A 27990-nucleotide genomic window follows, 5' to 3' on the forward strand; every position below is an offset into this window, starting at 1 on the left:
CTATGTGGCCCACATCTACAGTTCAGGTCACTATGTGGTCATCACATCTAAAGTTCAGGTCACTACTTGGCCCTCACATCTAGAGTTTAGGTCACTGCATGAGGTGACAGAAAACCTCCTAGATTTCCCGGAGCGCAGCAGGCACGTTCTGGAGTCGAGCTCCGGCACAAATTAAGCCCTGAGCACCCAGATATAATATAGTTTGTCTTAGACTTTTCACTCATTTTAGTGCCTGGTTATCTTTCCTGCTACTTAAAATTGTTAAAACTCAAATAATATCAATCTAATGTCAGGATAATTACTGGGAGGTAATAGCAGGTTTCTTATTTCTGTTGTCTTTTCTGACACAATAGTTGTAATATCAGACCATTATGAAGCTGCAGACGCCGACCCAACAAGTTCAAGTTCAACGTCATCAAGTAAAAGAGTCTCTAAAGCTGAAGATGAGATGAAACTATGAATAGATGTATTTAATAAACCACTTGAACCCCAGCATCCATATTCTAAGGGGAACACTAGCCAAAAATAGCAGTGTTATTAAAAATAGCAGAGTTCAGGCTGCAACGTGTTCCTCACATCTAGAGTTCAGGCTATTACATGGCCCTCACATCTAGAGTTCAGGTCACTACGTGGCCCTCACATCTAGAGTTGAGGTCACTACGGGAGGTGAGAGAACACCTTCTAGATGTCCTGAAGCGCAGCATGCAGGTTCTATAATAGCATGTTTCTTATGTCTGTTGTCTTTTCTGACACAATAGTTGTAACATCAGACCAGCATGAAGCTACAGACGCTGACCCACCAAGTTCAACGTCAACAAATACAAGAGTCTCTACAGCTGAAGGTGAGATGACACTATGAGACCCTAACCCTATATGTATTCAATAAACCACTTGAACCCCAGCATCCATATTCTAAGGGGAACACTAGCCAAAAATAGCAATAGCCCTCACATCTAGAGTTAAGGCCGCTACGTGGCCCACACATCTAGAGTTAAGGCCGCTACGTGGCCCTCATATAGAGTTCAAGCTGCTATGTTGCCCTCAAATCTAGAGTTCAGGCTGCAACGTGTTCCTCACATCTAGCGTTCAGGTCGCTACGTGGCCCTCACATCTAGAGTTCAGGCTGATATATGGCCCTCACATCTAGAGTTCAGGCTGTTACATGCCCTCACATATAGAGTTCAGGCTGCTACGTGGCCCTCACATCTAGAGTTCAGGCTGCTACGTGGCCCTCACATCTAGAGTTCAGGCTGATATATGGCCCTCACATCTAGAGTTCAGGCTGTTACATGCCCTCACATATAGAGTTCAGGCTGCTACGTGGCCCTCACATCTAGAGTTCAGGATGTTACATGCCCTCACATCTAGATTTCAGGATGTTACATGGCCCTAACATCTAGAGTTCAGGCTGCTACGTGGCCCTCACATCTAGATTTCAAGCTGCTACGTGACCCTCAAATCTAGAATGTAGGCACTACGTGGCCCAATACTGCACAGAACACATGGAACTACTTTAATATCAATACACCTTATATCATGAGTTGGTCCTCCACTCACACTTAATGAAATGAAAGACTGTCTATTGTTTTTATCATCTGAAACGTCTAATATTTTGATATACGTTGTTTAACATTGTAGTAACAGTAAAATAAATAAATAAAGTAAAGCAGGGTATTATACAATTATCATAGTTTAACACATTGAATGCCAATCGCGTAGATCTACGCGAACCTATTTAAAGCCGCAGCGTGCCAGTCGCGTAGATCTACGCGAACCGCCGATTCCCATGTTAATCGCCCAAGGTGCACTTTCCGATTTTTTTTGATCCATTTCCGTTTCCGGTTTTCGGTCGGAAACGGAATTATTCGGGTTCCGGTTTTTTCGATCGTATCCGCTTCCTGTCTGGGATCCTGTTTAAAACTCGATTTTCTCGGTTTGTTGTTTTTCTCCTCGCTGATCACTGTTTAGCGTGTATCGGCTGTAGCTTCAAGATGGCGGCTCGCATTTGGAAACTGTTTTCGCTGGACGTTTCTCACGGATCCGCTGTGTGTTTAGAACCAAATGAACGCGCACTTTTAACTTATTTAGCGAGGTCTGTGGCGACATGATAAAAACAAAAAAACAACAATAAAACGCTGGCACTGGTGAGTACATTATGAGATTAAACTCTGGCATGGAATGTGTTTAATAATGAATTATACAGAGGTGACACATTCATATTTCTATTATGGTTACTTGAACTCTTAATATAATGCCTGTGAATATTTAAAGAGGCATAACGGTAACAAAAGTTTTAGATCTAAAGAACAATGCCCCCGATTCACTAAGCGATTTACAACCATATTTTGTACTTACAGGCATTTAAGACAAATCCTACACCTGCAGTCAGATTCATTCATGTTTTCTGGTCTGTGTTTTGAGCGTGAGGTGCGCACGTTCTCAAGTCAGCCCAGAGGCTGTCTTACCAGGGCTGAAATGTGCGTTTGTCTTTAGAATGCTTTATTCTTCATGTCAAAATCAATTACAACAGTGGCAAACCTCAAATAAAATATATATGTGGCCAACTTTTGTCAACACATATATATATCAAAAAATATATAAATTAAAAAAACTATGTTTTGCTTGTAGCCTATGCATAATATAGACATGATGTAGATTCCACCGCTTTGTATTTATTTTCTAGGCTATCAGTTGCATTTAGAGCTGAATTATTAGGTCCCTCAGCCTGTTTGCCAGTGTCGGCCAAGCGGGCCATCTCAGCTAAAGTGTCACGTAATAATGAAAATCGGCTATGATGCCATAATGTCACTGCAGAGGCACAGACGCACCTCCAGTGTCCACTCAGCGGTATTCATTTATAATACTGTAGGCTAGGCTACTGTATATTGATCACATGAACACCACACACAGCAGCCCAATACATCTTACCATATGATGAGAAAACTAGTTTATGAAAGCTGTGTCCAGAAGATCCATTCTCCATTCCGACGTAGGACAGTGATATATGAATCCAAAATTAACTAATTTAATCAATAAGTAATCAATAAGCTCTGGTCCATAATCGGATAGCAGCGTTCCACTTGTATGCCCTGGATTTATTTTCAACATCATCTTTTTACCTCGGTAAACTTGAGCAATGTTCAGTAGAAAAGGTTTATAAAATATCCTTTCCATCATGTTATTAGTCTATTATTTGCTGGCGGGGTTAAACCTTGTAAACATTACACATTACGTTCAGCTGATCCATCGACCAATAGTGGGACTCGCTTCCAGACAGATCAGAATGATGTTCAAGTTGTCTGTCAGTGTCAAGGCAATGCGGCCGACATCTGTAAGTTTGGACGAGACGTTAAACTCCTGCAGCACCGGTTGCCAGATTTTGTGAGAGAAATAAGCAACCAGGTCTATGAAAATAAGCCCAAAAGAAGCTAGCCATATGAGAACTGTAAACCTATATATACTGTATACATTGAAATGATATACTGTATACATTGGAGATAGCCGATCTACAATCCAATCTACAAGCTCACAGCGCTTCGTGATGCAATGCGTTGTGAGCTTGTAGATCTGCTATTTTTTTAAAAAATCTTGAAATAAAATGTGGAATATTTGGAAGATTTTTTTAAACATTCTAACAACACAAATCTGGTAAGAGGCTCCAGCTGGCACAAAACATTTTCAGATGGGGGTTATAGGGATAAATTACCCTACATATTAACTTGGGGGTCCATGACATAAAAATATTTGAGAACCACTGGTTAAAATAATTGAACAATTGTGAAGCAAGCCCAAATAATGAACTACACTTTAGAAACAAGCCCAAAAAGACGCAACCCACAGCTACCAATATTTACAAGCAACTTTACAGAAAAATACGCCCAAATTCGCTTATAATAAGCGGATATGGCAACACTGTTCAGCACGGTGACGTTGAAGTTGGATGCTGTTGGATGCAGCCGTCCAGATTAATCATGCCCTACACCTGGTCATACGCACATCTCAGGGATATACAAACCCCTTTGTGAATTGCAAGTCAGTTTGTGCTTACTGAAAATACGACCTCCTTTATGAACTTCATTTAAGCACAAACTGACTTGCAATTCACAAAGGGGTGTAGATGCCTCAAACGTGCGGATCACAGGTGTATATTATGACGGCATAAAAGGCAACAGGAAATGAAAATCCAACTTCAACTTCACCGTACCGAGCAGTGTTGCCATGTCCGCTTATTATAAGGGAATTTGGGCTTATTTTTCTGTGAAGTTGCATGTTAATATTGGTAGTTGCGGGGTGCAGTTTTTTGGGCTTGTTTCTAAAGTGTAGTTGCTTATTTGGGCTTGCTTCACAATTGTTCAATTATTTTAACTGGTGATTCTCAAATATTTATGTCATGGACCCCCAAATTAATGTAGGCTAATTTGTCCCTATAACTCCCATCTGAAAATGTTTTGTGCCAGCTGGAGCCCCGTAGTAGATTTCTGTTGTTAGAATGTTTTAGAAATCTTCCAAATATTCCACATTTTATTTCAAGATTTAAAAAATAAATAGCAGATCTACAAGCTCACAACGCGTCGCATCGCGAAGCGTTGTGAGCTTGATGAGACTAAATAAGTTTACAGCTAACCCCACCACCAGATAATAAACTATAAACATGGAAAGGATTATATAAGCCTTTTCTACTGAACATTGCTCACCTTGACCCAGAGATGTCCACGAGTCTCTGAGCTCGAGTCCGAGTCAAGTCTCAAGTCTTTGAGGCTCGAGTCAAGTCAAGTCTCAAGTCTTTGAGGGTTGAGTCGAGTCGAGTCCGAGTCAAGTCTCGGGTCTTTGAGGCTCGAGTCGAGTCGAGTCTCAAGTCTTTGAGGGTTGAGTCGAGTCGAGTCCGAGTCAAGTCTTTGAGGGTCGAGTCCGAGTCAAGTCTCGAGTCTTTTTAAAGTCTTTTAAAAAAATGGGGGGGGGGGGGGGGGGGCATAGATGTAAAAGTATAGACAGGTCATAATAAATCACATTAGATTCACAGATTAGAGATTTTATGTATTTTCCCCACAATTTATTTTCATTCAAATGAAATGTGATTGAACTTGCACTAATAATGACTTTAGTTGATTTTTCACTCTTTAAAATATAGTATTTCTTAATTATTAATAATTACAGCTTGTAGATTGGCTATTTTCATGATTTTTAATTGTTTTTAAATAATAATAAAAAAGGAACATACAAGATTTCCACCCGACAGCGATAATATATAGCCAATATGGTTCTGTATCAGTATATGAGTCAGTTTTTGCAGATTTCATTCTAATTGGCTACTATGCCTGCATATGAATTTCATGGGCCTGGGTAGGTCACCCTGGCTTGGCGGAGATATGCCCTGTTGCGCACACTCGACTCCGCACAGCAGTCCAACAGCAGAGCAGGTGAAAGCAATTCACTTAAACGAGGGCTGTGTTGCGCACCAAAAAACTGTCTAAATGTGGATCCCCAGTTCAAATATGATTCTTTTGGGGGGTCACGGCCTGAAAAGGTTTGAGAACCACAGCTTTTATGCAGTGAACATTACATGAGCGTAGCGTTTACCGTGGTGAAGTGTTGAATATTCACCCAGCTGGGTTTAACGAAATGAAAATCCGATGTTTCCTAAACGTGCTGTCACAGATGATCCGACCATCTTATAAAAAATGTAAGCATATGCCAAGATAACTGAGGTTATATAGCTGATTCTGAGCTAAACATATTTGTTTAATTTCGAAGTTTTTATATTTAAACTTTATGATGAAAGGCCGCGACGGCCACACACATAGCAGCTGTTGCGCTCGCCTCTCCATGTTTACGTTAATGAGCAGCATGAAACAGCTTGACTGAAGCCGGCTCCGCTCAGCGCGCACTGGAGCGGAGGTTTCTTTGCGGGGGGGGGACAGGGGAGTGGAAGTTTTTTGGGCATTTCATTCATTTATTTGTCCAAAAAATAAACATAAAATAAAGATTGTCCACGAGTCTTTGAGGCTCGAGTCGAGTCAAGTCTCAAGTCTTTGAGGCTCGAGTCGAGTCAAGTCTCAAGTCTTTGAGGCTCGAGTCGAGTCAAGTCTCAAGTCTTTGAGGCTCGAGTCGAGTCAAGTCTCAAGTCTTTGAGGGGCGAGTCAGAGTCGAGTCGAGAGTCTCGTTTTTGGCCACTCGAGTGCGACTCGAGTCCGAGTCCCTAACTCGAGTCCCCATCTCTGCCTTGACCGAGTTAAAAAGATGATGTTGACATCCAGGGCATAGCTACAAGTGGAACGCTGCTATCCGATTATGGACTAGAGCTTATTGATTACTTATTGATTAAATTAGTTCATTTTGGAATAATATATCACTGTCCAACGTCGGAATGGGGAATGGCTCTCCTGGACACAGCTTTCATCCACTAGTTTCCTCATCAGATGGTAAATATTAGGCTATTGTGTGTGGTGTTCATGTGATCAATATACAGTAGCCTACAGTAGGCTATTATAAATGAATACCGTACAGATACTGGAGGTGCGTCTGAGCCTCTGCAGTGACATTAAGGCATCATAGACTATTTTCATTATTATGGATAAAATAAAAGATTGGCTGAGATGGCACGCTTGGGCGACACTAGCCTCGATCTCCAGGCTTTTGTTTTCGTTCGCGTTTTGCTCAAAAATAAGAGCCTGGACCAGCCTGTTGACGTTCCTGGCATAGGAAGTGTTTCATTTCCCCAACCAACCAGAGTGCAGTGGGCGTCGCTCCAAATGTTGTGAAGTCAGGGCTCTCAATGCTGCACATTGGGGGAGGAGGAGGGGCGCGGGGCGGGGCGGGGGCTGATGGACAGATCGGTGAACCAATGGGCACGGCCAGTGATGAGCTGTGGATTTTTGAACTAGGGGGGCTATATTTTCTGACGTCACGTGCACGCGCACATGCACGCATGTGCACATAGTCAATCAGCTCAGTGCTAGTTGAAATACTGTATTCAACATGTGATTTTTAATGTAATTATATCTTATTATTTAGTTGCATTGTTAATTTGTTGGTTTTATTTTTGTTTCAATTAATTAATTATTTTATTTTCCTTTTAGTTTTATATAAAAGCCCTTTAGACTCACCCACACATAAGTAGCCTACTTAAAATAATCAGACAACTTGTCTTTGTCTTGTCTCAGAGAACTGGGTCCTCTGCTAAGCGATCCCCTTCACACTCTGCAGTGCAGAGACTGTTGTCTCTCATTGTGAGAGGAATGTAACACATTCAATTCAAGTCCATGGCTTTTCTCCAGTAGCCTAATGTTATGCAAAGCAGCCAGGTAGACGCTATTGAGAACGGCTCGCGCTGACGGTGCGAACCTTGAGAGGCTATTGTTTAAACTTTAAAGTGTTAAAGACCGCAGCTGACGGTGACGGTGCGTGCTCGCGCGTGCATGTGGAGCTCCCAGCCCCGCAGCCCAGCCAGAACTAAGGGGTCGCCGACCCCCCATAGCACCCCCTACAGCTCATCCCTGGCCACGGCCATTTTTAAGCACAGGCAAGCTAGGCGAATGCCTTTGGGGGGGGGGGGGCGAAAATAAATGAAAATAAAAAAAATACAAGTCTACTGGGAAATCAAACTTTTAATTATTAAGAGTAGCCTACGACTCCACGTGTTGTCTTGATTTTTTATACTGAGATAAAAAATATTTATACATGTCGACGCATAATCTGTAGTAACAGACACCCGTGCAACAGAATGTTGCAAGTTCGCTGAGGTTAAACTTGCATGGATAATGGATTACTTTCTTGACTTCCACAACTGGCTTCTGCTGTCTAGAGATGTCCAAAGTATTTAGCAGACAAACTAATGTGATACCGAAGAACCTTTTCCTAAAACTCAGAATAAAGGTAGAGTAAAACCAGCCATGAAAGGTTTTATATTGAATGAATGAAGGTAGAGTAAAACCAGCCATGAAAGGTTTTATATTGAATGAATGAAGGTAGAGTAAAACCAGCCATGAAAGGTTTTATATTGAACTAGCCATGAAACATGGCTAGTATTGACCAGTGGTGTAAAGTAAATGAGTACATTTACTCAAGTACTGTACTTAAGTACAATTTTGAGGTATTTGTACTTCACTTGAGTATTTCCAATACTTTAAATTCTACTCCACTACATCTCAGATCCAAATATTGTACTTTTACTCCACTACAATTCTTTTAAAACTTTAGTTACTTTGTAGATTTAGATTACTACAAAACATACATTAACCACTTCAGCCCTATATACAATTTGGCCATTTGAAAATAGCAGATGTACAAGCTCACAACGTGTCGCGATGCGAGATCATGCGACGCATTGTGAGCTTGTAGATCTGCTATTTTGAAAAGGTTTTTATACATTTGAAAACTTGTGAAATGGGACATTCTGTAATTTGCATAATGAGTATTTGAACGCCGACGCCATTGCTGATAGCAGAACGTTTTCGATTTCACACAAGGAATCAATGACAGTCTGAGACCATACTGGAGTACATTGCAGAGCTCCCTAGGTTAACAGAGCATTGTCAGTTTGGGGAGGGGCTATCGGACGCTCTGAGAGACAGATTTGTGTGTGGGATGCACAATAAAGGCATCCAGAAACGTCTCCTGACTGAAGACAAACTAACACTAGCTCGTAAATTGGAAATAGCCATATCAATGGAAACGGCAACAAAGGATGCAAGTGAGTTACAAGGCAAACACAATGAAGCAAGATCAGTGCACAAGTTCCAAACAAACCAACGCAATGAGAAAACACAGCCCTGCTTCAGATGTGGAAAAAAGTCACATGACCCTGCAGATTGTTGGTTCAAGGATAAAGACTGCAGGCAGCGCAACAAAATAGGACACATACAGAAAATGTGTAAATAAGGTGCAGTGATAGACAAGGGAAGAGAACAGGAAAGAGCAGCCAAAAGTGCATGAAGTATTAATTATTAATTACTACTAAATACTTATTAGTAGTATTTTACTATTAGTAGTATTTTACTTATTATTAAATACTTAATAAATTAATTATTAAGTATTAATTAATTTAATAATTAATCCCTTGTATAACGCACTGACTCTTTTTGGTCTTTTTTATTGTGCTCCTTTTCCTCTAAGCACCTTAACGTCCATTGTCTATCATGCACAGTATAAGTATAACATGCACAGTATACAATACATTGCTGCTATGCTCAGGCACCTTAGTTTAGTTTTTTTTTTTTTTTTTTTTATTATCTCAGGTAATTTGTAAATATGTAGATAACCTGTCTGGCCTTCTGTTGCTCTCTTGTTTTGATCTCCTTCCCACCTGCCCCCCACCCTCTTCTTCTCCCCCCCCCCTCTTCTTTCTATGGAAACTAACGTTGCGATGGGAACGATGTACAAAAAAGAATTTCACCCACTTTTTTACCTTGTAAACCTGTGATGTGACAATAAAACTGATTCTGATTCTGATTCTGAAGTAACAGAGACAGACTCAGAGGATTCAAATGAAGAGAATTTGTCCTGTCTTGATTTATAGTCCACAGAAGATGATGACAATGAAGTCATATGGCTGACACCTAAAGTTAATGGGGTGCCATTCAAAATGGAACTGGATACTGAATCTGCACTGTCTATCATATCCTTACAAGACTACAAGGAGCATTTCCCTAAACTGAAACTGAAACACACCAGTGTGAGACTGAAAACATACACAGGTGAGCGGATCACTCCACTGGGAAAACTGAAGGTGAAAGTGACATATGAGGGCCAAAGCGGCAACCTTGAGTTGTATGTACTTAAGTATGGAGCCGTGCCATTTTTCGGACGACAGTGGTTGAGGCACATCCGTCTGAACTGGCATGATATAAAGGCCATGCAAATCGCCACCAAGGAGGAAAATCTGTGTGCAGACGTGCAACTGACACGGATAATGGATAAACATGCTCAAGTGTTCAGAGAGGGCATCGGTACCCTAAAACACATCAAGGCACGGATTGAGCTTGAGAACAATGCAACGCCAACATTTCACAAAGCTCGTCCTGTCCCATATGCCTTACGCCCTAAAGTGGAAGCCGAGCTCCAACAACTAGTGGACAAAGGAATATTATCCAAGGTGGATTGGGCTGAATGGGCAACGCCTATAGTACCTGTGGGCAAAAAGACAACTGACAAAGTAAGGATTTGAGGGGATTTTAAAGTGACATTGAATCCTGTAATACATGCAGAGCAGTACCCACTCCCACGTATAGATGATATTTTTGCATCTTTGTCACACGGTGAGCGTTTCTCAAAGATTGACCTTGCACAGACCTATCTACAAATGGAAATGGAAGAGTCTTCACGGAAATATTTGACCATAAATACGGGCCTGTACCAGTATATTAGACTAGTGTTTTGCATTACTAGTGCCCCAGCGATTTGGCAGCGGGCCATGGACCAGGTGTTGCAAGGAATACCAAGCACTCAGTGTTACCTAGATGACATTATTGTGACTGGCCCAGATACTACCACTCATTTGGCAAACCTAGAGGCTGTTCTAACAAGGCTGGAGGAGTATGGCCTGAGAGCTAATAAGAAGAAATGTGAGTTCTTCCAAGCCTCCATTGAGTACTGTGGACACAAAATTGACAGACAGGGCCTTCACAAGATCTAATTTCTAGGTTTAATTAACTACTACCATTGCTTCTTGCCAAATCTCTCAACTGTGTTACAGCCACTGAATGCACTGCTGCAAAAGGACACCAAATGGAGGTGGACCAAGGAGTGTGCACAGGCGTTCACAGCAGCAAAGCAACTGATAACCTCCAATGAAGTGTTGACACACTATGACCCATGCCTTCCTCTGCGCCTGGCTTGCGATGTGTCACCATATGGCATAGGGGCTGTATTATCACATAGGATGCCTGATGGCTCAGAGAGACCAATTGCTTTTGCTTCTCGGTCCTTAACATCTGCTGAATGCAATTATGCACAAATTGACAGAGAAGCTTTGAGCTTGGTATGGGGTGTGAAAAAGTTTAATCAGTACCTCTATGGACAACGTTTCACTTTGATTACTGATCACCAGCCCCTAGTATACATCTTTAGTCCCCGAAAAGGTGTTCCCGCCATGGCAGTGGCACGCATACAGAGATGGGCTTTATGCTTAGGAACGCACACGTACACAATTGAATATAAAAGTACTAAGCTCCATGGAAATGCTGATGGACTGTAACCTCACTCCGTCAAATGGAAGAAGCTTGCGACACACATTTTGTTTCACAGCGTACTTGCATCTGAGACTCCGGGCGCAGAATCGATGACAGACGGAGTTTCATTTTTTCAAGCTACTAGGCAGGTGATTGGATGATCCCGCCCCTAGCAGTCGCTGATTGGTTCGTATGCGCAGCGGTTTGGGCAGCTTTACTCTGTGAGCAATCCCAGACCCTCCTTCCTGAAACCAAATGCAAATGAGATTTCCGGAGGGAGGGGGTGTTTACCAGGCTAGATGGACTGTCCCGGCTTCCACAAGTGAAGTCTGAAAAAGCTACTGATCCTGCTGTAGTGCTACACATGTCACAGATAGAACCTCTGCCTGTTACTAGCGCACAGGTACAAAGAGAGACAAGAAATTACCCTGTCCTAGCTAAGGTCTATGATTTGACAGTGAATGGATGGTCAGCACACAGGGATGCCCAGCTTCTGGAGTACGCCAAACAACATCAAATCTCTGTGTGCCAAGGTTGCATTATGTGGGGGTCCCGCGTTGTTGTACCTCCAAAGCTACGTTCGAGAGTTCTTGCATCATTGCATGAAGGACACCTTGGTGTAGTTAAAATGAAAAGCCTTGCCAGAAGTTATGTATGGTGGCCTGGCATGGATAGCCAAATTGAAGACCTTGCCAAGTCATGTACAGGTTGTCAACAGACCCAGCGACAACCCCAGCCAGCACCTGTCCACACATGGGAATGGCCCTCCACCCCTAGCAACACATACATGTCGATTATGCTGGGCCGTTTTTGGATCACATGTTTTGTATTGTTGTCGACGCCCATTCAAAGTGGCCCGAAATCTTTATAGTTAAGAAAACTACTGCTGCTAAGACAGTAAACCTCCTGCGAATGCTTTTTGCTCGTGCAGGCTTGCCCCTGCAACTGGTGAGTGACAATGCCAGCTTGTTCATGGGGCAGGAGTTTCAATGTTTCCTCAAGAGCAATGGCATTAAACATATCACGTCGACCCCTCACCACCCAGCCACAAATGGGTTGGCAGAACGTTTTATTCAAACTTTCAAACAGTCAATGAAAGCAAGTAGTAAGGAGGAAGTGCTGCAACAGAAGGTAGCCAACTTTCTTCTGGCCAACAGGAACACTGCACATGCCATCACAGGACAGACACCTGCAATGCTGTTCCTAGGAAGACCCTTGAGGTCACGCTTAGATTTGCTAAAACCAGACATTCGCAAACACGTTCAAGAAAAACAGTGTTCTCCCAGTCAGCTGCAAAGGAAGATGAGAACCTTTGACGTCGGACAGAAATTCCTGGCCAGAGACTATCGCATATAGAATATAAATAGAAGTCTGGTGAGATACTGTCACAGACAGGACCCTTGTCGGTGTGGAGCCCAACTTGATCTGGCGCCGACACGTCGACCAACTTCTAGATGCATCCACCAGAGAAGTCACCACGGAGCCAGCGAGTTCAGATACTCCTCAGGACGCAGATGACACCTTCATGCCACCAGCTTGTGGCACTGTTCACAATGACACTCAAATTCCAGAGACTGTGGACATTACTCTTCAGAGCGTGGCTGACCCTGTATCCCCAGTATGCCACTACCCTGAAAGAAACCGTAGACCCCCTCAGAGTTTTGAGTTATAGTTAACACTGATATGGACAACAAGACCCTGGAACTTTAACACGCACGCACGCACACACACACACACACACACACACACACACACACACACACACACACACACACACACACACACACACACACACACACACACACACACACACACACACACACACACACACACACACACACACACACACACACACACACACACACATTATTGGGCCCATTGTCAAAGAAAAGAAACAAAATCAAAGTCAAGTTTCTGTATTCTGTATCACATTCATAACTGTTTGTTATGGGGCCTTAATTTCTGTTTGGTTGAGATTGGCTTAGAGTACATACAAATTAGAAGGGACGAATTGTTATGTATTTGAGTCTTGGCACTACTGTTATATTGGCAGCTCACTGTTCCTTTAAGAGAGGTTGTTACGTCATCATTAGCGGACCGTGTCTGTAGTACAAGCGCGCTGAGTAAGTAAACAATGGATACACTCTCTAACCTTGTTTCAGTCGTTATTATGCTGTTTATGTAAGTGGACAAACATAACAGTGACCACCCCCCCATTTTGCCCTGGATTGTCACCAGTAAAGCCTGTATTTCTCCGAACATGTACAAATGCTAAATATAAGGTGTTTACCCGCTTGCCCCAAATGTTAGCTAGGGGTCCGGTGTGTTTGTGTAATGTATTAATCCATATTTGTCAATAAAGAAGTGTTTTAATCCAGTCTATGGCCGATTCTGTCGAAATTTCCTAATCGGCAGTAGTGAGGGAGCGCATCAGGTGAAAGCCGGAATTACACTCAATTAGGCCTGTCCCCGACTAAGGATTTGTCTAGTCGAATCAGTTTGGCGACTAATTGCCAATAGTCGACTCCAACCACCCCCCCCCCCCTTTCCCGTTTTTTTTTTTGCGACTTTGGCTTATTAAAAGAAAAAGGTGAAATACCCATTTAAACAGTATGTCTTCTTGACGTGACATAAGGATGTATTTTTTTAATAGATAACTCATATCTCATAATTCTCATTCATTATTTAAGGTTTGCATTAAGTTAGTTGACCTTATGAGGCAATCAGAGGCATTTAAGCTAGAGTTTACAGTTGTGGTATCTTTAGGTATGGCCTTGGAGAGGAATAGTGGCTGTAAAATGAGTCAGGCAGTCAGGCAAAAGTGGGTAATATTAAAGATAGGGTTTATTGAAGATAAGTTTACATGGTCAGTGTTCTGTCCTCAATGTGCGTGTTGACACAAATAGACAGACAGCTAACAATTGACTTGAAGTGATGGTCAGAGGCAGAGTAAAGTTTTGAGGGTTTTTACTTCTCCAAACCGATGACAAGGCAAATTTTGTAAAACTGAAATGACATAACAAAGGATGGCACTGATTAAACAATGCTCAGTTGTAAAAGGCATACATTCAATAAAATAAAACATTACAATAAGGCCACAAGCAATGTGTTTGTACCACACAGTAGACTGCATTACTCAAAAATGACATGAAATGACTTTACTGTAAGTAGAATGTAAATAGCTTGTAAATCTCTGTAAATAACGTTTTAACCTATTTATACAGCACTGCACATTACTGTGATATGAATTGGAAAACATGAATTGAACCATGAAATACAATAATGAAATATTCTTTCCTTATGAATTGCTAAGAACCATAACACACACACATGAATTGACATGTCAGAATGCTTCTCTAGTGCTTGCATAAAGCTAATGTTAACCAACAGTGAGACTAGCATAACCAATGTACAGGTAAATGGAAACTAGCTGTAGCTTAGCATAAACAAACAAACATGATGCAACATTAGCAGACCTCTTGCATTGAGGAAATTAAGAAAACCACATGGCTACAAATGCAAATACACATCAGTAATCATTGCAACTAATGTACTCACAGATGATACTTTTCAAAGCACATAAGAAAGGGTGAAGGTACACTGTAGCTGAGCAGCTGCTCTGTGACCGCATGTCATGGTGTCTCACTTGAGAATGGAACGATACATAATATTACCCTATTGTCCACTAGAGGGTGCCAAAACACAAAGTTCAGTTCTGAAAGGAACATGACAGTCAGTCTAACAGGCTGTTTCTCTCTCTAGTACATCGTAGGAAGGTTCTCGTGGTAGGGCTCTGGGGCTTGGTGGAGATGCGCATACATGTGTGAGTGAGTGTGTGTGTGTGTATTAGACCAGTGTATATCAACCTTTTTTGTGCCAAGGCACACCTGGCATAGCCAAAAAATCCCAGGGCACACCTAGATATACGGTATATATATATATATATAATTATATATATATATACGGTATATCTATATACACACACTAGGGGTGTGCCGACTAATTTCACGAAACGATGCGATACGATATTGGGCACACAACTTCGATACGATTTCGATACGATACGATACACACTTTTTTTATCATGAACATATATGGGGGAGAAAAAAAGCAAATGCAAACAAATATTTCTGTTTTTGCATTATTCAGACATGCAAACTTGTAGCTTTTCAGCTTCCACTAGCCGTTTTGAATCCAAATAGGGCAATAGTGTGACACCTGACCCGAAAAAAAACAGCATGTTGTCACCCTTTTCACCTCGGGCTGTTTGCATGCCTGATTATTATTATTGTTTAAAAAAAAAAAAAAAAAAACCTCAGCAGTAGCCCCGGCCCAAAATTGGGACGTTTGCCAGGGTTGATATACACTGTATTAGACAAACGTGCATGGATGGAGATAGCAGTATTTGTCCTTATAAGGCATAGGAGTGAACCTGTGGGTGCGTACATGTATTGTGCATGTATGTAAACCACATGGGGCCAGGTACCGTTTGTCTCTTTTATGAGTATATGTGTGTGTGTGTGTGTGTGTCCTAACTTATATAAGATACTATGTGTGTGTGATTATGTGGGTGCGTGATACGTGCGCGCGCGCGTGTGTGTGTGTGTGTGTATGTTTAGGGAGTAATAGTCATCAATCTGCCAAGGAATGTGTAGGGGTGTGTGTGCGTGTGTGTGTGTAGAGGAGTGTGGGTGTGAGTGTATGTGTATGTGTTGAGAGATATGGTATTGTGTGTGTGTGTGTGTGTGTGTGTGTGTGTGTGTGTGTGTGTGTGTGTGTGTGTGTGTGTGTGTGTGTGTGTGTGTGCGCGCGCGAGGGGCCTTGTGTATGTGTGTGTGCGAGGGGCCTTGTGTATGTGTGATCTGTATGACTATTTTGTATGCGTGTCCTCAGATACGACACAGTACAAAAAAAGAGGCCACAGTGAGCAGTTAGTTACTTACTCTGAAGAGCAAACTTTTATTTCTTTTTGGCACAGTGCTAGTTACTGTACAAAAAACTCCTTAAACTTCAGTTCAGTTCAGTCCAAATTCCAAAACTTAAACGGGTGACACAACTGACTGTCCGCGTGTGGTGTCCGCAACTCGGCATAATAATCAAAGAAAAAAAACAAGGGCAGCCCTACTTTTAAACTTTTAAACATATAACAACAAACTTAGTCCACAATTTACGGCAAATAAGACAGTTTGGTTAACTATATGACAGCCCTATTAACCCAGCTGATTGTCGCTGGCCTCGCTGCACATGTCGTGCGGAGCAACATTAAAGCCTGCCAAAAAAAAAAAAAAAAATCAATAATCAAATAATAATAATAATACAGTAATAATAATAACAAAACGAAATAATAACCCTAATATAAATAAAAGAACGAAATAATATTAGGCTAATTAGGATTAGAACAAAATAAAATAAAAATGTAGCCTAGGTAGAAAGTTTAATCAACACTTAGCATACCTAACCTGCCTGATCAAAAAAACAACTTTTTCTTTTTACTGATCTTGTGTCAGCTTGTTCAGTCTTTTCAAGTTGTGTGTGAGGAAAATCAACTTGTCCGCGTTTCCCGGGAGAAGAGCGGTCCTCGTCTTGCTGATAATAAAACCTGCCTTGGAGAAGATCCTCTCTGACGGTGTGGAGGTGGATGGGATGCTGTGGATTATTTTTGCAGCTCTTGACAGCTTTGGGTATCTCTCCTCGTTCTTTTTCCACCATTCCAATGGTCCTGCATTGCTTTTTGTGTAGTCCTTTATATAAGCCTTCAGCTCATTTTCCTCTTCTCCTGGCTGTTCCTCCTCATCATCAACGTCCATCAGCATTGAAACCACCAGGTCCTTCTCTTTCTGTTTTTTTGGGCGGACTGTGGGAGGCTCACGCTGCTCCTGCTCCAGCTCCTCAGGGTCACTGTCACTGTCATGGCTTTCCTCACGGACACAGACAGGCATATCCGCTAGACTCTCAGCTAGATGTTCCACCGCTGAATAGGCCTCCTCCTTTTGCTCATCGGTCAAAAAAGAAAGCTTCTTAAAACGGGGATCAAGAACGGCAGCTTTAATATAAATGCTGCTCGCCAGGAGGGGCTCTTTGAGATTCCATCGTCTGTCAATATCCTTGGTCAGTGTTGTCTTAAGGGTTTTAATGACCTTGCTACCATCATCACTCACGACGATGTGCCGTTTCTGAATGTTCATGAGCATCGGAACAGTGGCGGACAGCGATGCGTTCATATCCTGCGACAAAAGCTCTGTCAGGGTGATCATTAGCTTGAGAACATTAACTATGTCCTCTACTGTTCTCCACGGGGCTGTTGTGAGGTCAAGATCACGATCGGCCCGTTTGCTGACACTTAAATGTAACAGCACAGCAGAAACCGGCCCTCTCTGCTCTATCAAGCTCTCGAGCATCATATAGACTGCATTCCAGCAAGTCGCAACGTCTTGCATAAGTTTATGTTGTGGCACAGTGGGCACACCCTGACCCTCACCCTGGCCATGCTGTTTGTCTGCAAGTGCTGTGGTTTTCCTGGCACTTTTTTTAAAAGTGAGAAACAAGTCGCCTTGCAGCAGCTACAGTGCGAGTGACAGTATCTTGCTGCTTGAGAGCAGTGTTGATGCACAGTTGTAAAGTGTGGCCAGCACAACGCACTCCCCTCACTCCCCCCCATGACGGGTCTTCAGCCAGTTGATCAGTGCATTTAACAATATTTGTTGCATTGTCATGTACAATAGAAACAACCTTATTGCGTGGAATGTTCCAATCAGAAATAATCTCTGTCAGCGTTTCTGCAATATGTTCTGCTGTGTGACTTTCTTCCATTTCTTTTGTTTCTAACACAAAACATTCCAATCCTCTGTAATGAAGTGCACTGTAGCTGTCATATATGCCTCCATTGTCAGTGAAGTCCAAATATCTGTGGTCAAGCTGACTGCTTCACTTCTGTTTATTAATTTGGAAACTTCTTCCCTTGTGGAAGTGTATTTCTCATACACAGCATGCATGACTGTCTCCCTTTTTGGACATGTGTATCCTGGCTTCCTGTGTGCGAATTAACTCTTTAAAACCTTCTCCTTCAACAATGTTAATTCATCTCATGTCAAGCGCAACAAAATTGGCAATTTTGTCCGTAATAGCTTTTCTCCTTTTCTCTGAGACTGGTGCCCTAAAATCCAATTTCGTCTGAGTCAACTGTGGGGCCGCAGCCGCTGCACTCGACGTACTGGCACTGTGGCTGAAAGCTGCGGGTGTGCCTAGAAAATAATAAATACAAATAAATCATATAAGCCCCTACATATGACTGATATTCCATAGAAATATTAAAATAATAAGAAAGGATATAGGATATATATCATAATTTATTGGGAAAAACCAAGCAAGTACATGTTAAATCAGTCATTAAGCAGTATTTTTTTTCGACTAGATTCGTCTAAGAGACACGCAGTCGACTCGGACCCCCCGCGACTAATTAGTCGACTATTCGACTAGTCGAGGTCAGGCCTACAATCAATGTAAACAGGAAGTAAACGAGGGGGGGGGATGGCGTTCGGTCACAGGCGGGATTAAAACACTTCTTTATTGAAAAATATGGACTAATACATTGTACAAATACTCCGGACACCTAGTTAACATTTGGGCCAAGCGGATAAGCACCTTATATTTTACCCTATGTAGCGAGGTGGGGGGGCCCCAAAAATCGTGCTTTGCCTAGGGCCCATTCTTAAGTTAACACGGCCCTGCCAATGGGAATTTTTCCCCATTGGCAGAATTTTTGAAGATTTTGAACCCGCCCCTCTAGACCAGATATCAGATGCACTAGGGCAGCCGAGGGCGACACTGGCAAATACTCTGAGGGACCTAATAATTCAGCTCTAAATGCAACTGATAGCCTAGAGGGGAAATAAAGTGGTGGAATCTGCATCATGTCTATACCTATGGTCTATTATGCATCGGCTACAAGCAATACATCGCTTGACATATTTTTGGGTGGTGAAACCGCCCCTATATGTGAGGTTTGGATATTTGCACCCCCCAATCCTGCGCTGTGATTGGCCACCAGTGTACCCCCCTAACCCTGCACCGTGATTGGCCAATCACAGTCTATTCAGGACTGTGATTGGCTAGTGAAACATGTGCATAGCCCTATAAATAGGAATATACACTTAAAAAAAACACATTTATGTTTTTTTTTAAGTTAGGGGTGTACAATGGTTGGTCCACAATATTACATTTCTTCCATCACTTCTTCCATCACTGTGATGACCACTGTGACCACACCGCCCACTTCACACTGGGTGTGATCATTTTTTATATATATGTGTTGACAAATGTTGGGTACATACTATTTTATTAGAGGTTTGAACACTGTTGTAATTGATTTTGCATGAAGAATAAAGCATTCTAACGACATACGCACAGCTTAGCTCCCTGGTAAGACAGCCTCGGGGCTGACTTGAGAACGGGCAGACCTCACGCTCAAAACACTGACAAAAAAACATTAATGAATCTGACTGCTAGTGTAGGAATTGTCTTAAATGCCGGTACGATCAAAATATAGTCGTAAATTACTTAGCGAATCGGGGCCAATGTGAGTATGTGTTTAACCTGACTGACTTTGTGTAGGCCCTAGGTACTTTGGATTGATTATACATGTGAAATATAAAGCTAGGGATTTAATATTGTAGACAATAGGTGCTTAGTTCATTAAAGGAGTAGTTCACCCCAAAAAATACTTATTATATATCAATTACTCACCCAATGAAGCCTTGAATTCATGGAGATTTTTTAGTTTTTATCGCATTCCTGAGCCATTCATTTGATGACCGGTAGGAGACAACGCAAGTCTCCTACCGGGAACTCCTTTAAGAAAGGCTGGCTATAATATTCACCATACATTACATGTGAGCTACAAGCCTATATTTAAATGGTAAAAATGGTAAATGGTGCATTTATATAGCGCTTTTATCCAAATCGCTTTACATAGATTGTGCATTACATTCACCCATTCACACACACATTCATACACACATTCACACACACTCCTTGCTCATGGACAGAGGTGGACAGTAACGGAGTACATTTACTTGAATACTGTACTTAAGTACATATTCTGAGGATCTGTACTTTACTTGAGTATTAGATTTCTTTGATACTAATTACTAATTACTCGAGTACATTTCCAAGACAAATACTTTACTTTTACTCGAGTACATTTCTAGGAAGGCTGAAAAGTACTGAGTACTTTTAGGTTGGCCGGTTGTTGTTTTTTTCCCCTAAAATGCAATTGGCGACACGTATTTGTCAAAGAAGGAACCCTATCCAATGTTCCCTGTAGTGTGTGCCCACGCACACACGGCCGAACATTGATGCGCACACGGCCCGAACGATGAAAAAAACGCTGAAATCTGTCGCGCACAGAAATAAACATCCACATGTGCTCCAGCTCCACTCAGTTTGTGTCAGTTCAGGCTACAGGCTTCAATTTTCTTGAAAGGCAAAGCGTGACATGGTTGTTTTTTCGCCTTGAAAACAATGCGTGTGCCTTGAATGGGGAAACGTTTTTTATTTTATTAGGACTCATAGAATCACAAAATGTCCCTGGGCTGGGACCCATTCAAATGACCACTCCTAGGTCCTAGCACCCACTAACTACATTGAAAACCTAACATCACTGCTATAGCCTCGGTCCCAGCCTCACTCATCTGCGAAGAAAAGAGGCTGGTCACGACCTAAAGCAGCGAGTGTCTAGGAAGTCCTGAGTGGACAGGATTTCCGTCGTACGCGTTTCCCCCGGAAACGATATTTTTTGACCAATCACAACACTCGTTTCATTCACAGAGAATATGAACAGATTTGTAAAGCATCAACGTCATTTCCTTGGGCGGTACTTCCACCAAATTCAACCACTTCCTCCTAGACAACCAACAGCCCAGGTCTTGCCCAGAGTGTCACTGCTACTGCTTAGATCAGTGGTTCTCAACCTGTGGGTCGGGTCCCAATTTTGGGGGGGTCCCCAGATGACAGTGAAGTGACAATTTAAGGACTTTTAAGCTTGCGGTTTCCAGTTCACTCTACCCGGCCACTCTACCCCTGAGCCACTACCGCCCCAGTGTATACTGTGTATATGTGTATATTTCATTTGAAGACTGTTTTTTTACTGCAGCCTCTGCGTTATTTGCGGAGCCCTCTGCAACTAATGCAGAGTGTAGGAGTCAGATCACCCGATTCACGGGCAACCAACAGCAAATAATAATGGTTATTGAGGCGATTTACAAACCTAAATCAGTTTCTTTTCATCCATGGTCCTTTTCAATAACTGGAAGGGAAATGGAGGGGAAACGTGAAAGCTAAATAAAAATGTATTGTGTTATATCTGCATCTGAGGTGACGGAACACCTTCTAGATTTCACTGAGTGCAGCAGGCAGGTTCCAGAAAACAGTACAGGAAAACCTTGTGCACTTTATTTGAGACACACAAATGCAATTAATTTAATATCAGTTACCGTCAGGTAATACCAGGTTTCTTATTCAAGTCTGTTGTCTTTTCTAACTCAACAATAGTTGTAACATCAGACCAGCATGAAGCTACAGACACTGACCGACCAATGTCAACTCCAACGTCAACAAGTACAGGAGTCTCTAAAGCTAAAGGTAAGCTGACACTATGAATAGATGTGCTATGAGCTGAGTTAAAACAGGGTCACATACATCATAATGAAACAGATCTAACATTCCATTCACATGATCACTTTCCATCCATATATTTTTATACTGGAAGGCTTGTTTTGTTTAGTTTAGTTTAGTTTAGTTTAGTTTATTTCAGTCAATCATTTGTGGTAACATTACAGTAGGTAATAAAATAAAATAAATGTTATCAATATTCCAATGATTGATGAGCCATTTAAATTCCCCCCCAAAACAGACATAGGTGAATACAAACATTTGCTAATATTCCATTAACAGGGGGATGGAAAGTCTTTGCATTTTATTTATTTTATGAATGTTCAGAAACGTGTTTAAATGGGTTTGGCACAGCGTATCACCAAGAACTACATTTTCATTCCACTTATCTTCAGATAATCACTTTGTCGATGAACACCGGCTTGGCCTGGTTCAGAGTGTGACCATGGTCAAACCCATCCTGGATCTGCTCCTTCAGGAGCGTGTTATCATCCAGGAGGGCTACGATAATGTGATGGTCAAGCCCACCCATCAGGATCAGATGAGGGAACTCTACACACTCCTGAACTGCAGTAAAGCCAAAGACATTTTCTACAAAGGTCTTGAAACAAATGAGAAGGGTCTTCTTGATGAGCTGTAAGTAATACTCATTTATGTTCATCTTTAGACCAAACATTATATTAATACAAGACAATGTACCTTTTCAGGCCATGATGCTTTCACTATCATGTATCATTCTCATTTATCCTCTTTCTATTTCCAAGAGATTCACACTTTAATGCCAGTATATTCATAAGTCTTACAATATTAATTAGAATTGTTTACCCAATATGTTCATATATCTTATGTTTGTCACTGTGGTGTTAACTTTGCATTAGGTGATCTTTAAGAGACAAAATATGTCTTAGTTATAATCTATGAATAGTATAATTAAGTTACTGACAATGTTTGGTTCTATAGTGTAATATAGGATTTGTATAGGATGGTAGATTTACTGTATATACAGTATAGTTAGTAAAAAAAAAATGAATTTCACAACAGGAACGCTCAGCCCAGTGCAGCACAACCCAAAGGAACAGCTGCTTCTGTCTCAGGTCAGTGCTGTTTAAAGTCATTTATTTTTCTAATAATGATGGGTCATTCCTACTATTCGGTGCCATCTCAGCCTAGTAACTTTCTTCAAAAAATAATAATATTTTAGTTTTGTTTGATTTTGTTTTCATTGGACATTAAACTTACATTACACTTACACTCAATTACATTACATTGCATTGTATAACAGTTAACATGTTTCTGATAATGGTAACATGTAGCATTGTTGCATCAGACATGTCAGATCATGCTGGGATAACATGGGTCCTCAGGTTTGTACAAAACACCTGGAGTAAAGTAATGTAAAGTAAAGTAAGCAAAGTAAAGTATAAAAGATCTGGACAAAAATATAGCAATAATAATGTCAAGCGAAAACATGTTGTTATTCATTATGTTAACACATCATGCCGATCTTATCATTTCCCTCAATATCTAAAGGAATTATTCACTACCAAGACAAACTTAAAACAAACGTTAACAAATGTCCAATCCAAAGGACGGATAAGAAGGATTTTGAGTGTTACACGCGTCTCACAATCGTACGTGTGGATGACACAGAGATCAGCAGTGACCATGAGGTCACACAGGAGAGGAAAAAAGCAGGGCAGGAGATCCAACTCAGTGAAATCTTTACACACCCCTCTGGACAAAACAAATGCATGAGAACAGTGATGTCCATTGGCGAAGCAGGAGTTGGCAAAACCTTTCTCGTACACAAGTTTGTCGACGACTGGGCAAAGAAAAAAGATCAAGATCCCCATCTCACATTCGTGCTCCAATTCCGCCAGCTCAATTTGCTCAAGGGGCGAAAGTTTAGTTTGGCTCAGCTAATTCGTGAATGCAACTCGACATATAAATGCATCTCAGAAGAGGCTCTTAATGACATCTTCACCAAAATGCAGACGTCAGAAGAAACAAATTACGACGAGAGTCCCTGCAAAGTTCAGTTCGTCCTGGATGGTCTAGATGAAAGCCACATTAACTTAGACTTCACAACCCAGCATGAATGCTCTGAGGACTTGTCCGAGGCCACATCACTGGAAGTTCTGCTTGTAAACCTCATCGAAGGGAGACTGCTTTGCTGTGCTCGCATCTGGCTAACCACACGCCCTGCAGCAGCCAAACAGATCCCTGATTATCGTGTTGACATGGTAATAGAGGTGAAAGGATTCACTGATGAAATGAAGGAGAAGTACATCAGGAAGAGAATCGGAGATGAGAAGCTGGCCAGCAGAATCATCTCACATGTCAAAGCATCAAAGAACCTCCACATCATGTGTGACACCCCAGTCTTCTGTTCACTCATTGCCACCGTTCTGCAGGACAAGTTGAAGACAGATGAGAGAGGAGAGCTTCCCAAGACCCTGGCTGAGATTTACAGCCACTTCATCTTTGCCCAGACAAAGAGGAAGTGGTTAAAGCATGGTGAGAGTAAAAAGAAACTCGCAGAGGCTGATAAAGCAGTTCTTCTGAAGCTGGGCAGGCTGGCGTTTGAACATCTGCTGAAAGGCCGCCTCATTTTCTACGAAGAAGACCTGAAGAAATGTCACCTTGATATGAGAGAGGGTCCAGTGGACTCAGGACTGTGCACAGAGATCTTCAAACCAGACAGTAAATTCTTCCAGGAAACTGTCTATTGCTTCGTTCATCTGAGCATTCAGGAGTTTCTGGCTGCAGTTTACCTGTTTGACTGTTTCACACAGAAGAACATGGAGGTACTGAAGGCATTCCTGAACAATGATGATTTCAACAGCAACAGTTCCCTGTCTGACTTCCTGAAAGCTGCAATTGAAAAAACCCTGCAGAATGAAAGTGGCCACCTGGACCTCTTTGTCCGTTTCCTGCATGGAATCTCACTGGAGTCCAACCAAAGAGGGTTAGGAGGCCTGCTGGGTCAGACAGAGAACAGTCCAGAGGAGATCCAGAAAGCCATCGTCAACCTGAAGGAGATGGATCCCTGCAGTGGCTCTCCTGACAGATGTATCAACATCTTTCAATGTTTGATGGAGATGAAGGCCCACTCAGTAAGTCAGGGGATCCAACAGTACCTGGAGTCAGGAAAGGAACTCTCTGAGATCCAGTGTTCAGCTCTGGTCAGAATGCTGCAGATGTCAGAGGAGGTTCTGGAGGTGTTGGACCTGCAGAAATACAACACATCAGAGGATGGGCGAATGACACTGGTCCCAGCTGTGAGGAACTGCACAAAGGCTCGGTTAGTATTTTTTGTCTTTTCAGAACACAAAACATATTTTTCCCATAATAGTTTTTAGGTACCAAACTACAGAAATACAAAGAAACAAAGAAACAAACGGGATAAGTCATACCATCTCCCCCTCCTCCCACAATAGAACACCATACAATACTCCTTACCACTTGAGCCCTATTTCATACGTTGTTGTTACAAAATGACAAAGTTTGAACAAGGGCTCAAGTGTTAACTTCAGCTATTTTTGTCGTGTTACACCATATCATGACGTGACATAATAGCTGATCTATAAGCAACAATCTATAAGATCGCAAGGCACAGCACTGTTCTTACTAGGTCCTAGTTATCATAACAATAGGACATATTTATCTTAAATGTTTTTTTAAACAAATGGTATTTCAGTTTAATCGGAACAATATCCACTGATATATAACTATATCGGTGTTCTTTGAGGGTGTTTTACATAATTCTGAGATACAAATGGAACCAAATGGACCCTAAGGGTTCATTTGGTTCCATGTGTACACTCTGAGTTATAGTGGTTCTTCAAATTACAAGGTTTGAGAACCACCATGTAATTAGGTGAAAACATGTACATATGGTGGTAACCAATATCAACTCTACACAAATGCTATATCACACACAACAACTGATTCACATCTCTCATGGTTTCCTAGTAAGCAGTGGCGTAGACCGACTTTATTTGCAGTGGGTTTTTGTATCATAAGGGCCCTTGATATGGATGCATCATATGCAGCAATTTCACTGGTTTAAACAACATTTACAGTAACCGACTAAGATAGCCTATACTAGTCTAAAATTAAAGAAACACTCAGAAAACAGCCACAACAGTTCACATTATCATTTTGATCTATATAAGGCCATGAAGACATTTAAAGGCTTAATATAATAACGAAAATATATTTTAAATGCAGCGGAGAGACTTTGGTCAACTTCATTATGTACTTGCATAATACAAGGTATTTTGTTCGCAAACAAATGACCTAGTAAGTCTACTTTGGATCTGATGGATAGGGTTAGGTGCAGACCAATTGGAAACACTTGGACCCTACCTGGTTGTAGTGCCTGGTCCAGTGGTCCTATCATTAAGAATGACTGATGCTGCTACAGCTAAATCCTTTGATCTCAGACGGCCCAACATATTCTCCTCACCTTTGGTTTTGGTCAAACTGACCCCCAACTTGGGAGCAACAAGAGGTTGTTTGTTTATAATTATTCACAATGAATCTTTGGATTTGATGAGAACTCCCGTGCTCGCTAGTTTACTTTGAGCTGGAGTCGCAGAATCACTTTCTGTCTTTTTCCTCGGTAGGTTTCACTGTTTTAAGATACTTGCTTAAATATGCACACTTTGCAGCTGTTGCACAGATATCTCTTGTATCCTCTCATTTTGAGCTCCTAATTATTTTGTTTCCCCAAAATCGACTCGTAAACAAGCGCTGAATGAAATCTCTTCCAGGTACAGCATGGTGGCTGGAATGGAATACAAGAACGCTTTTCCCAAAACATGCTCGCCCTGGGTCTAATGTGCCGGTCTGTCCGCGAAACGAATAGGGGCGAGTGTGTTTTGGGGCGAGTGTTCTGATTACCACCGGAATCTTGTCGTCAATGAGTATTGCGGAAACAATATGAATAATATTATGGGGATATAAAACTATAGGCTACATAATATATTGGAAATTACAAAAATAAATATAATAGCAGATGCCTTTACTGTGATATGGGCGTCTATTTTTATGTTTATAAAAACAAAAACAAAAAACTTAAATTAATTAATAAATCCCCTCCTGGGGGGCCCCCTTGCGTGGAAGTACCGTGTATGGGTTCTCATAACCCAGCAACCCTATGCAAATTACGCCACTGCTAGTAAGTCAACAACAAGAGATGTGGCTGTACAAATTATAGTCAGTATTACTAGTAGTACTAATATTGAACTGTATTTATTCTGGTACTACATTGATATGCACACACACACACACACACACACACACACACACACACACACACACACACACACACACACACACACACACACACACACACACACACACACACACACACATCATCGTAACGTAACAGACCATACCACCAATGAGAACTGGATCATACCATTAGTAAAGGGGTGTAGAGAGAATGGACTTTTAACAATGAACATGGACATTACTTAGGTTTACTCGCTCGCTCGCACACACACACACACACACACACACACACACACACACACACACACACACAGAGTTACTTAATACATCATGCAAGTTTCACTCTGTTCTCTGGTTGCCTGTTCTTACTTTATGTTAATGAATGGATAACTAGATAAAATGCCTCTTAGTTATCTTCCTTGACAGTGAACATGGTCTAATTAATTGTCATAATCTCTGATTTTGCATTACTTTTTTTTGTACAGACTTGTTGGCTGTGGACTCGAGAAGACACACATTGACGTTGTGGCTTCAGCTCTCAGCTCTAATCCTTCCCATTTGAGAGAACTAGATCTCAGTGACAACGCCTTGGACGATTCAGATCTGGAGCGACTGTGTGCTGCACTGAAGAGTCCACATTGTAAACTGGAGAAACTTAGGTCAGATTAATTTACCATAATTAGTTTGATAAGTTTTGTTTTAGTATGCATTTTATTCATTTGAGGAGTGTGAACAGGTTTGATGATTGGGTATAGTGACTACAGTATGTACAGGCATACTGAGATGAATTTAAAACTTGAACATCTCTGATTACACTAGACTTTGGATGTTTTGTTCCCATCCCCAGTTTTTTTAATACTATGTATATTTAACATTTTTAACACTCAACGTTAGATCAATCAATCAATCAATCACT

At 41.5% G+C, this 27990-nt stretch overlaps 1 protein-coding gene across 1 annotated transcript in view; it reads left to right on the forward strand.

Annotated features, from left to right (window-relative positions):
- The window catches only part of LOC308105809 (uncharacterized protein), a 105925-nt gene that overhangs the window by 39765 nt on the left and 38170 nt on the right, over positions 1 to 27990 (forward strand). The window contains exons 11-16 of the mRNA XM_080456734.1: positions 759 to 842; positions 21714 to 21803; positions 22229 to 22469; positions 22875 to 22927; positions 23484 to 25137; positions 27560 to 27733. Coding sequence (XP_080312860.1) covers positions 759 to 842; positions 21714 to 21803; positions 22229 to 22469; positions 22875 to 22927; positions 23484 to 25137; positions 27560 to 27733 — 2296 coding nt within the window. The remainder of the gene's footprint in view (positions 1 to 758; positions 843 to 21713; positions 21804 to 22228; positions 22470 to 22874; positions 22928 to 23483; positions 25138 to 27559; positions 27734 to 27990) is intronic.

This window comes from Gymnoscopelus braueri (genome assembly GCF_963280865.1).
Source record: "Gymnoscopelus braueri genome assembly, chromosome: 18".
Lineage (NCBI taxonomy): Eukaryota > Metazoa > Chordata > Actinopteri > Myctophiformes > Myctophidae > Gymnoscopelus > Gymnoscopelus braueri.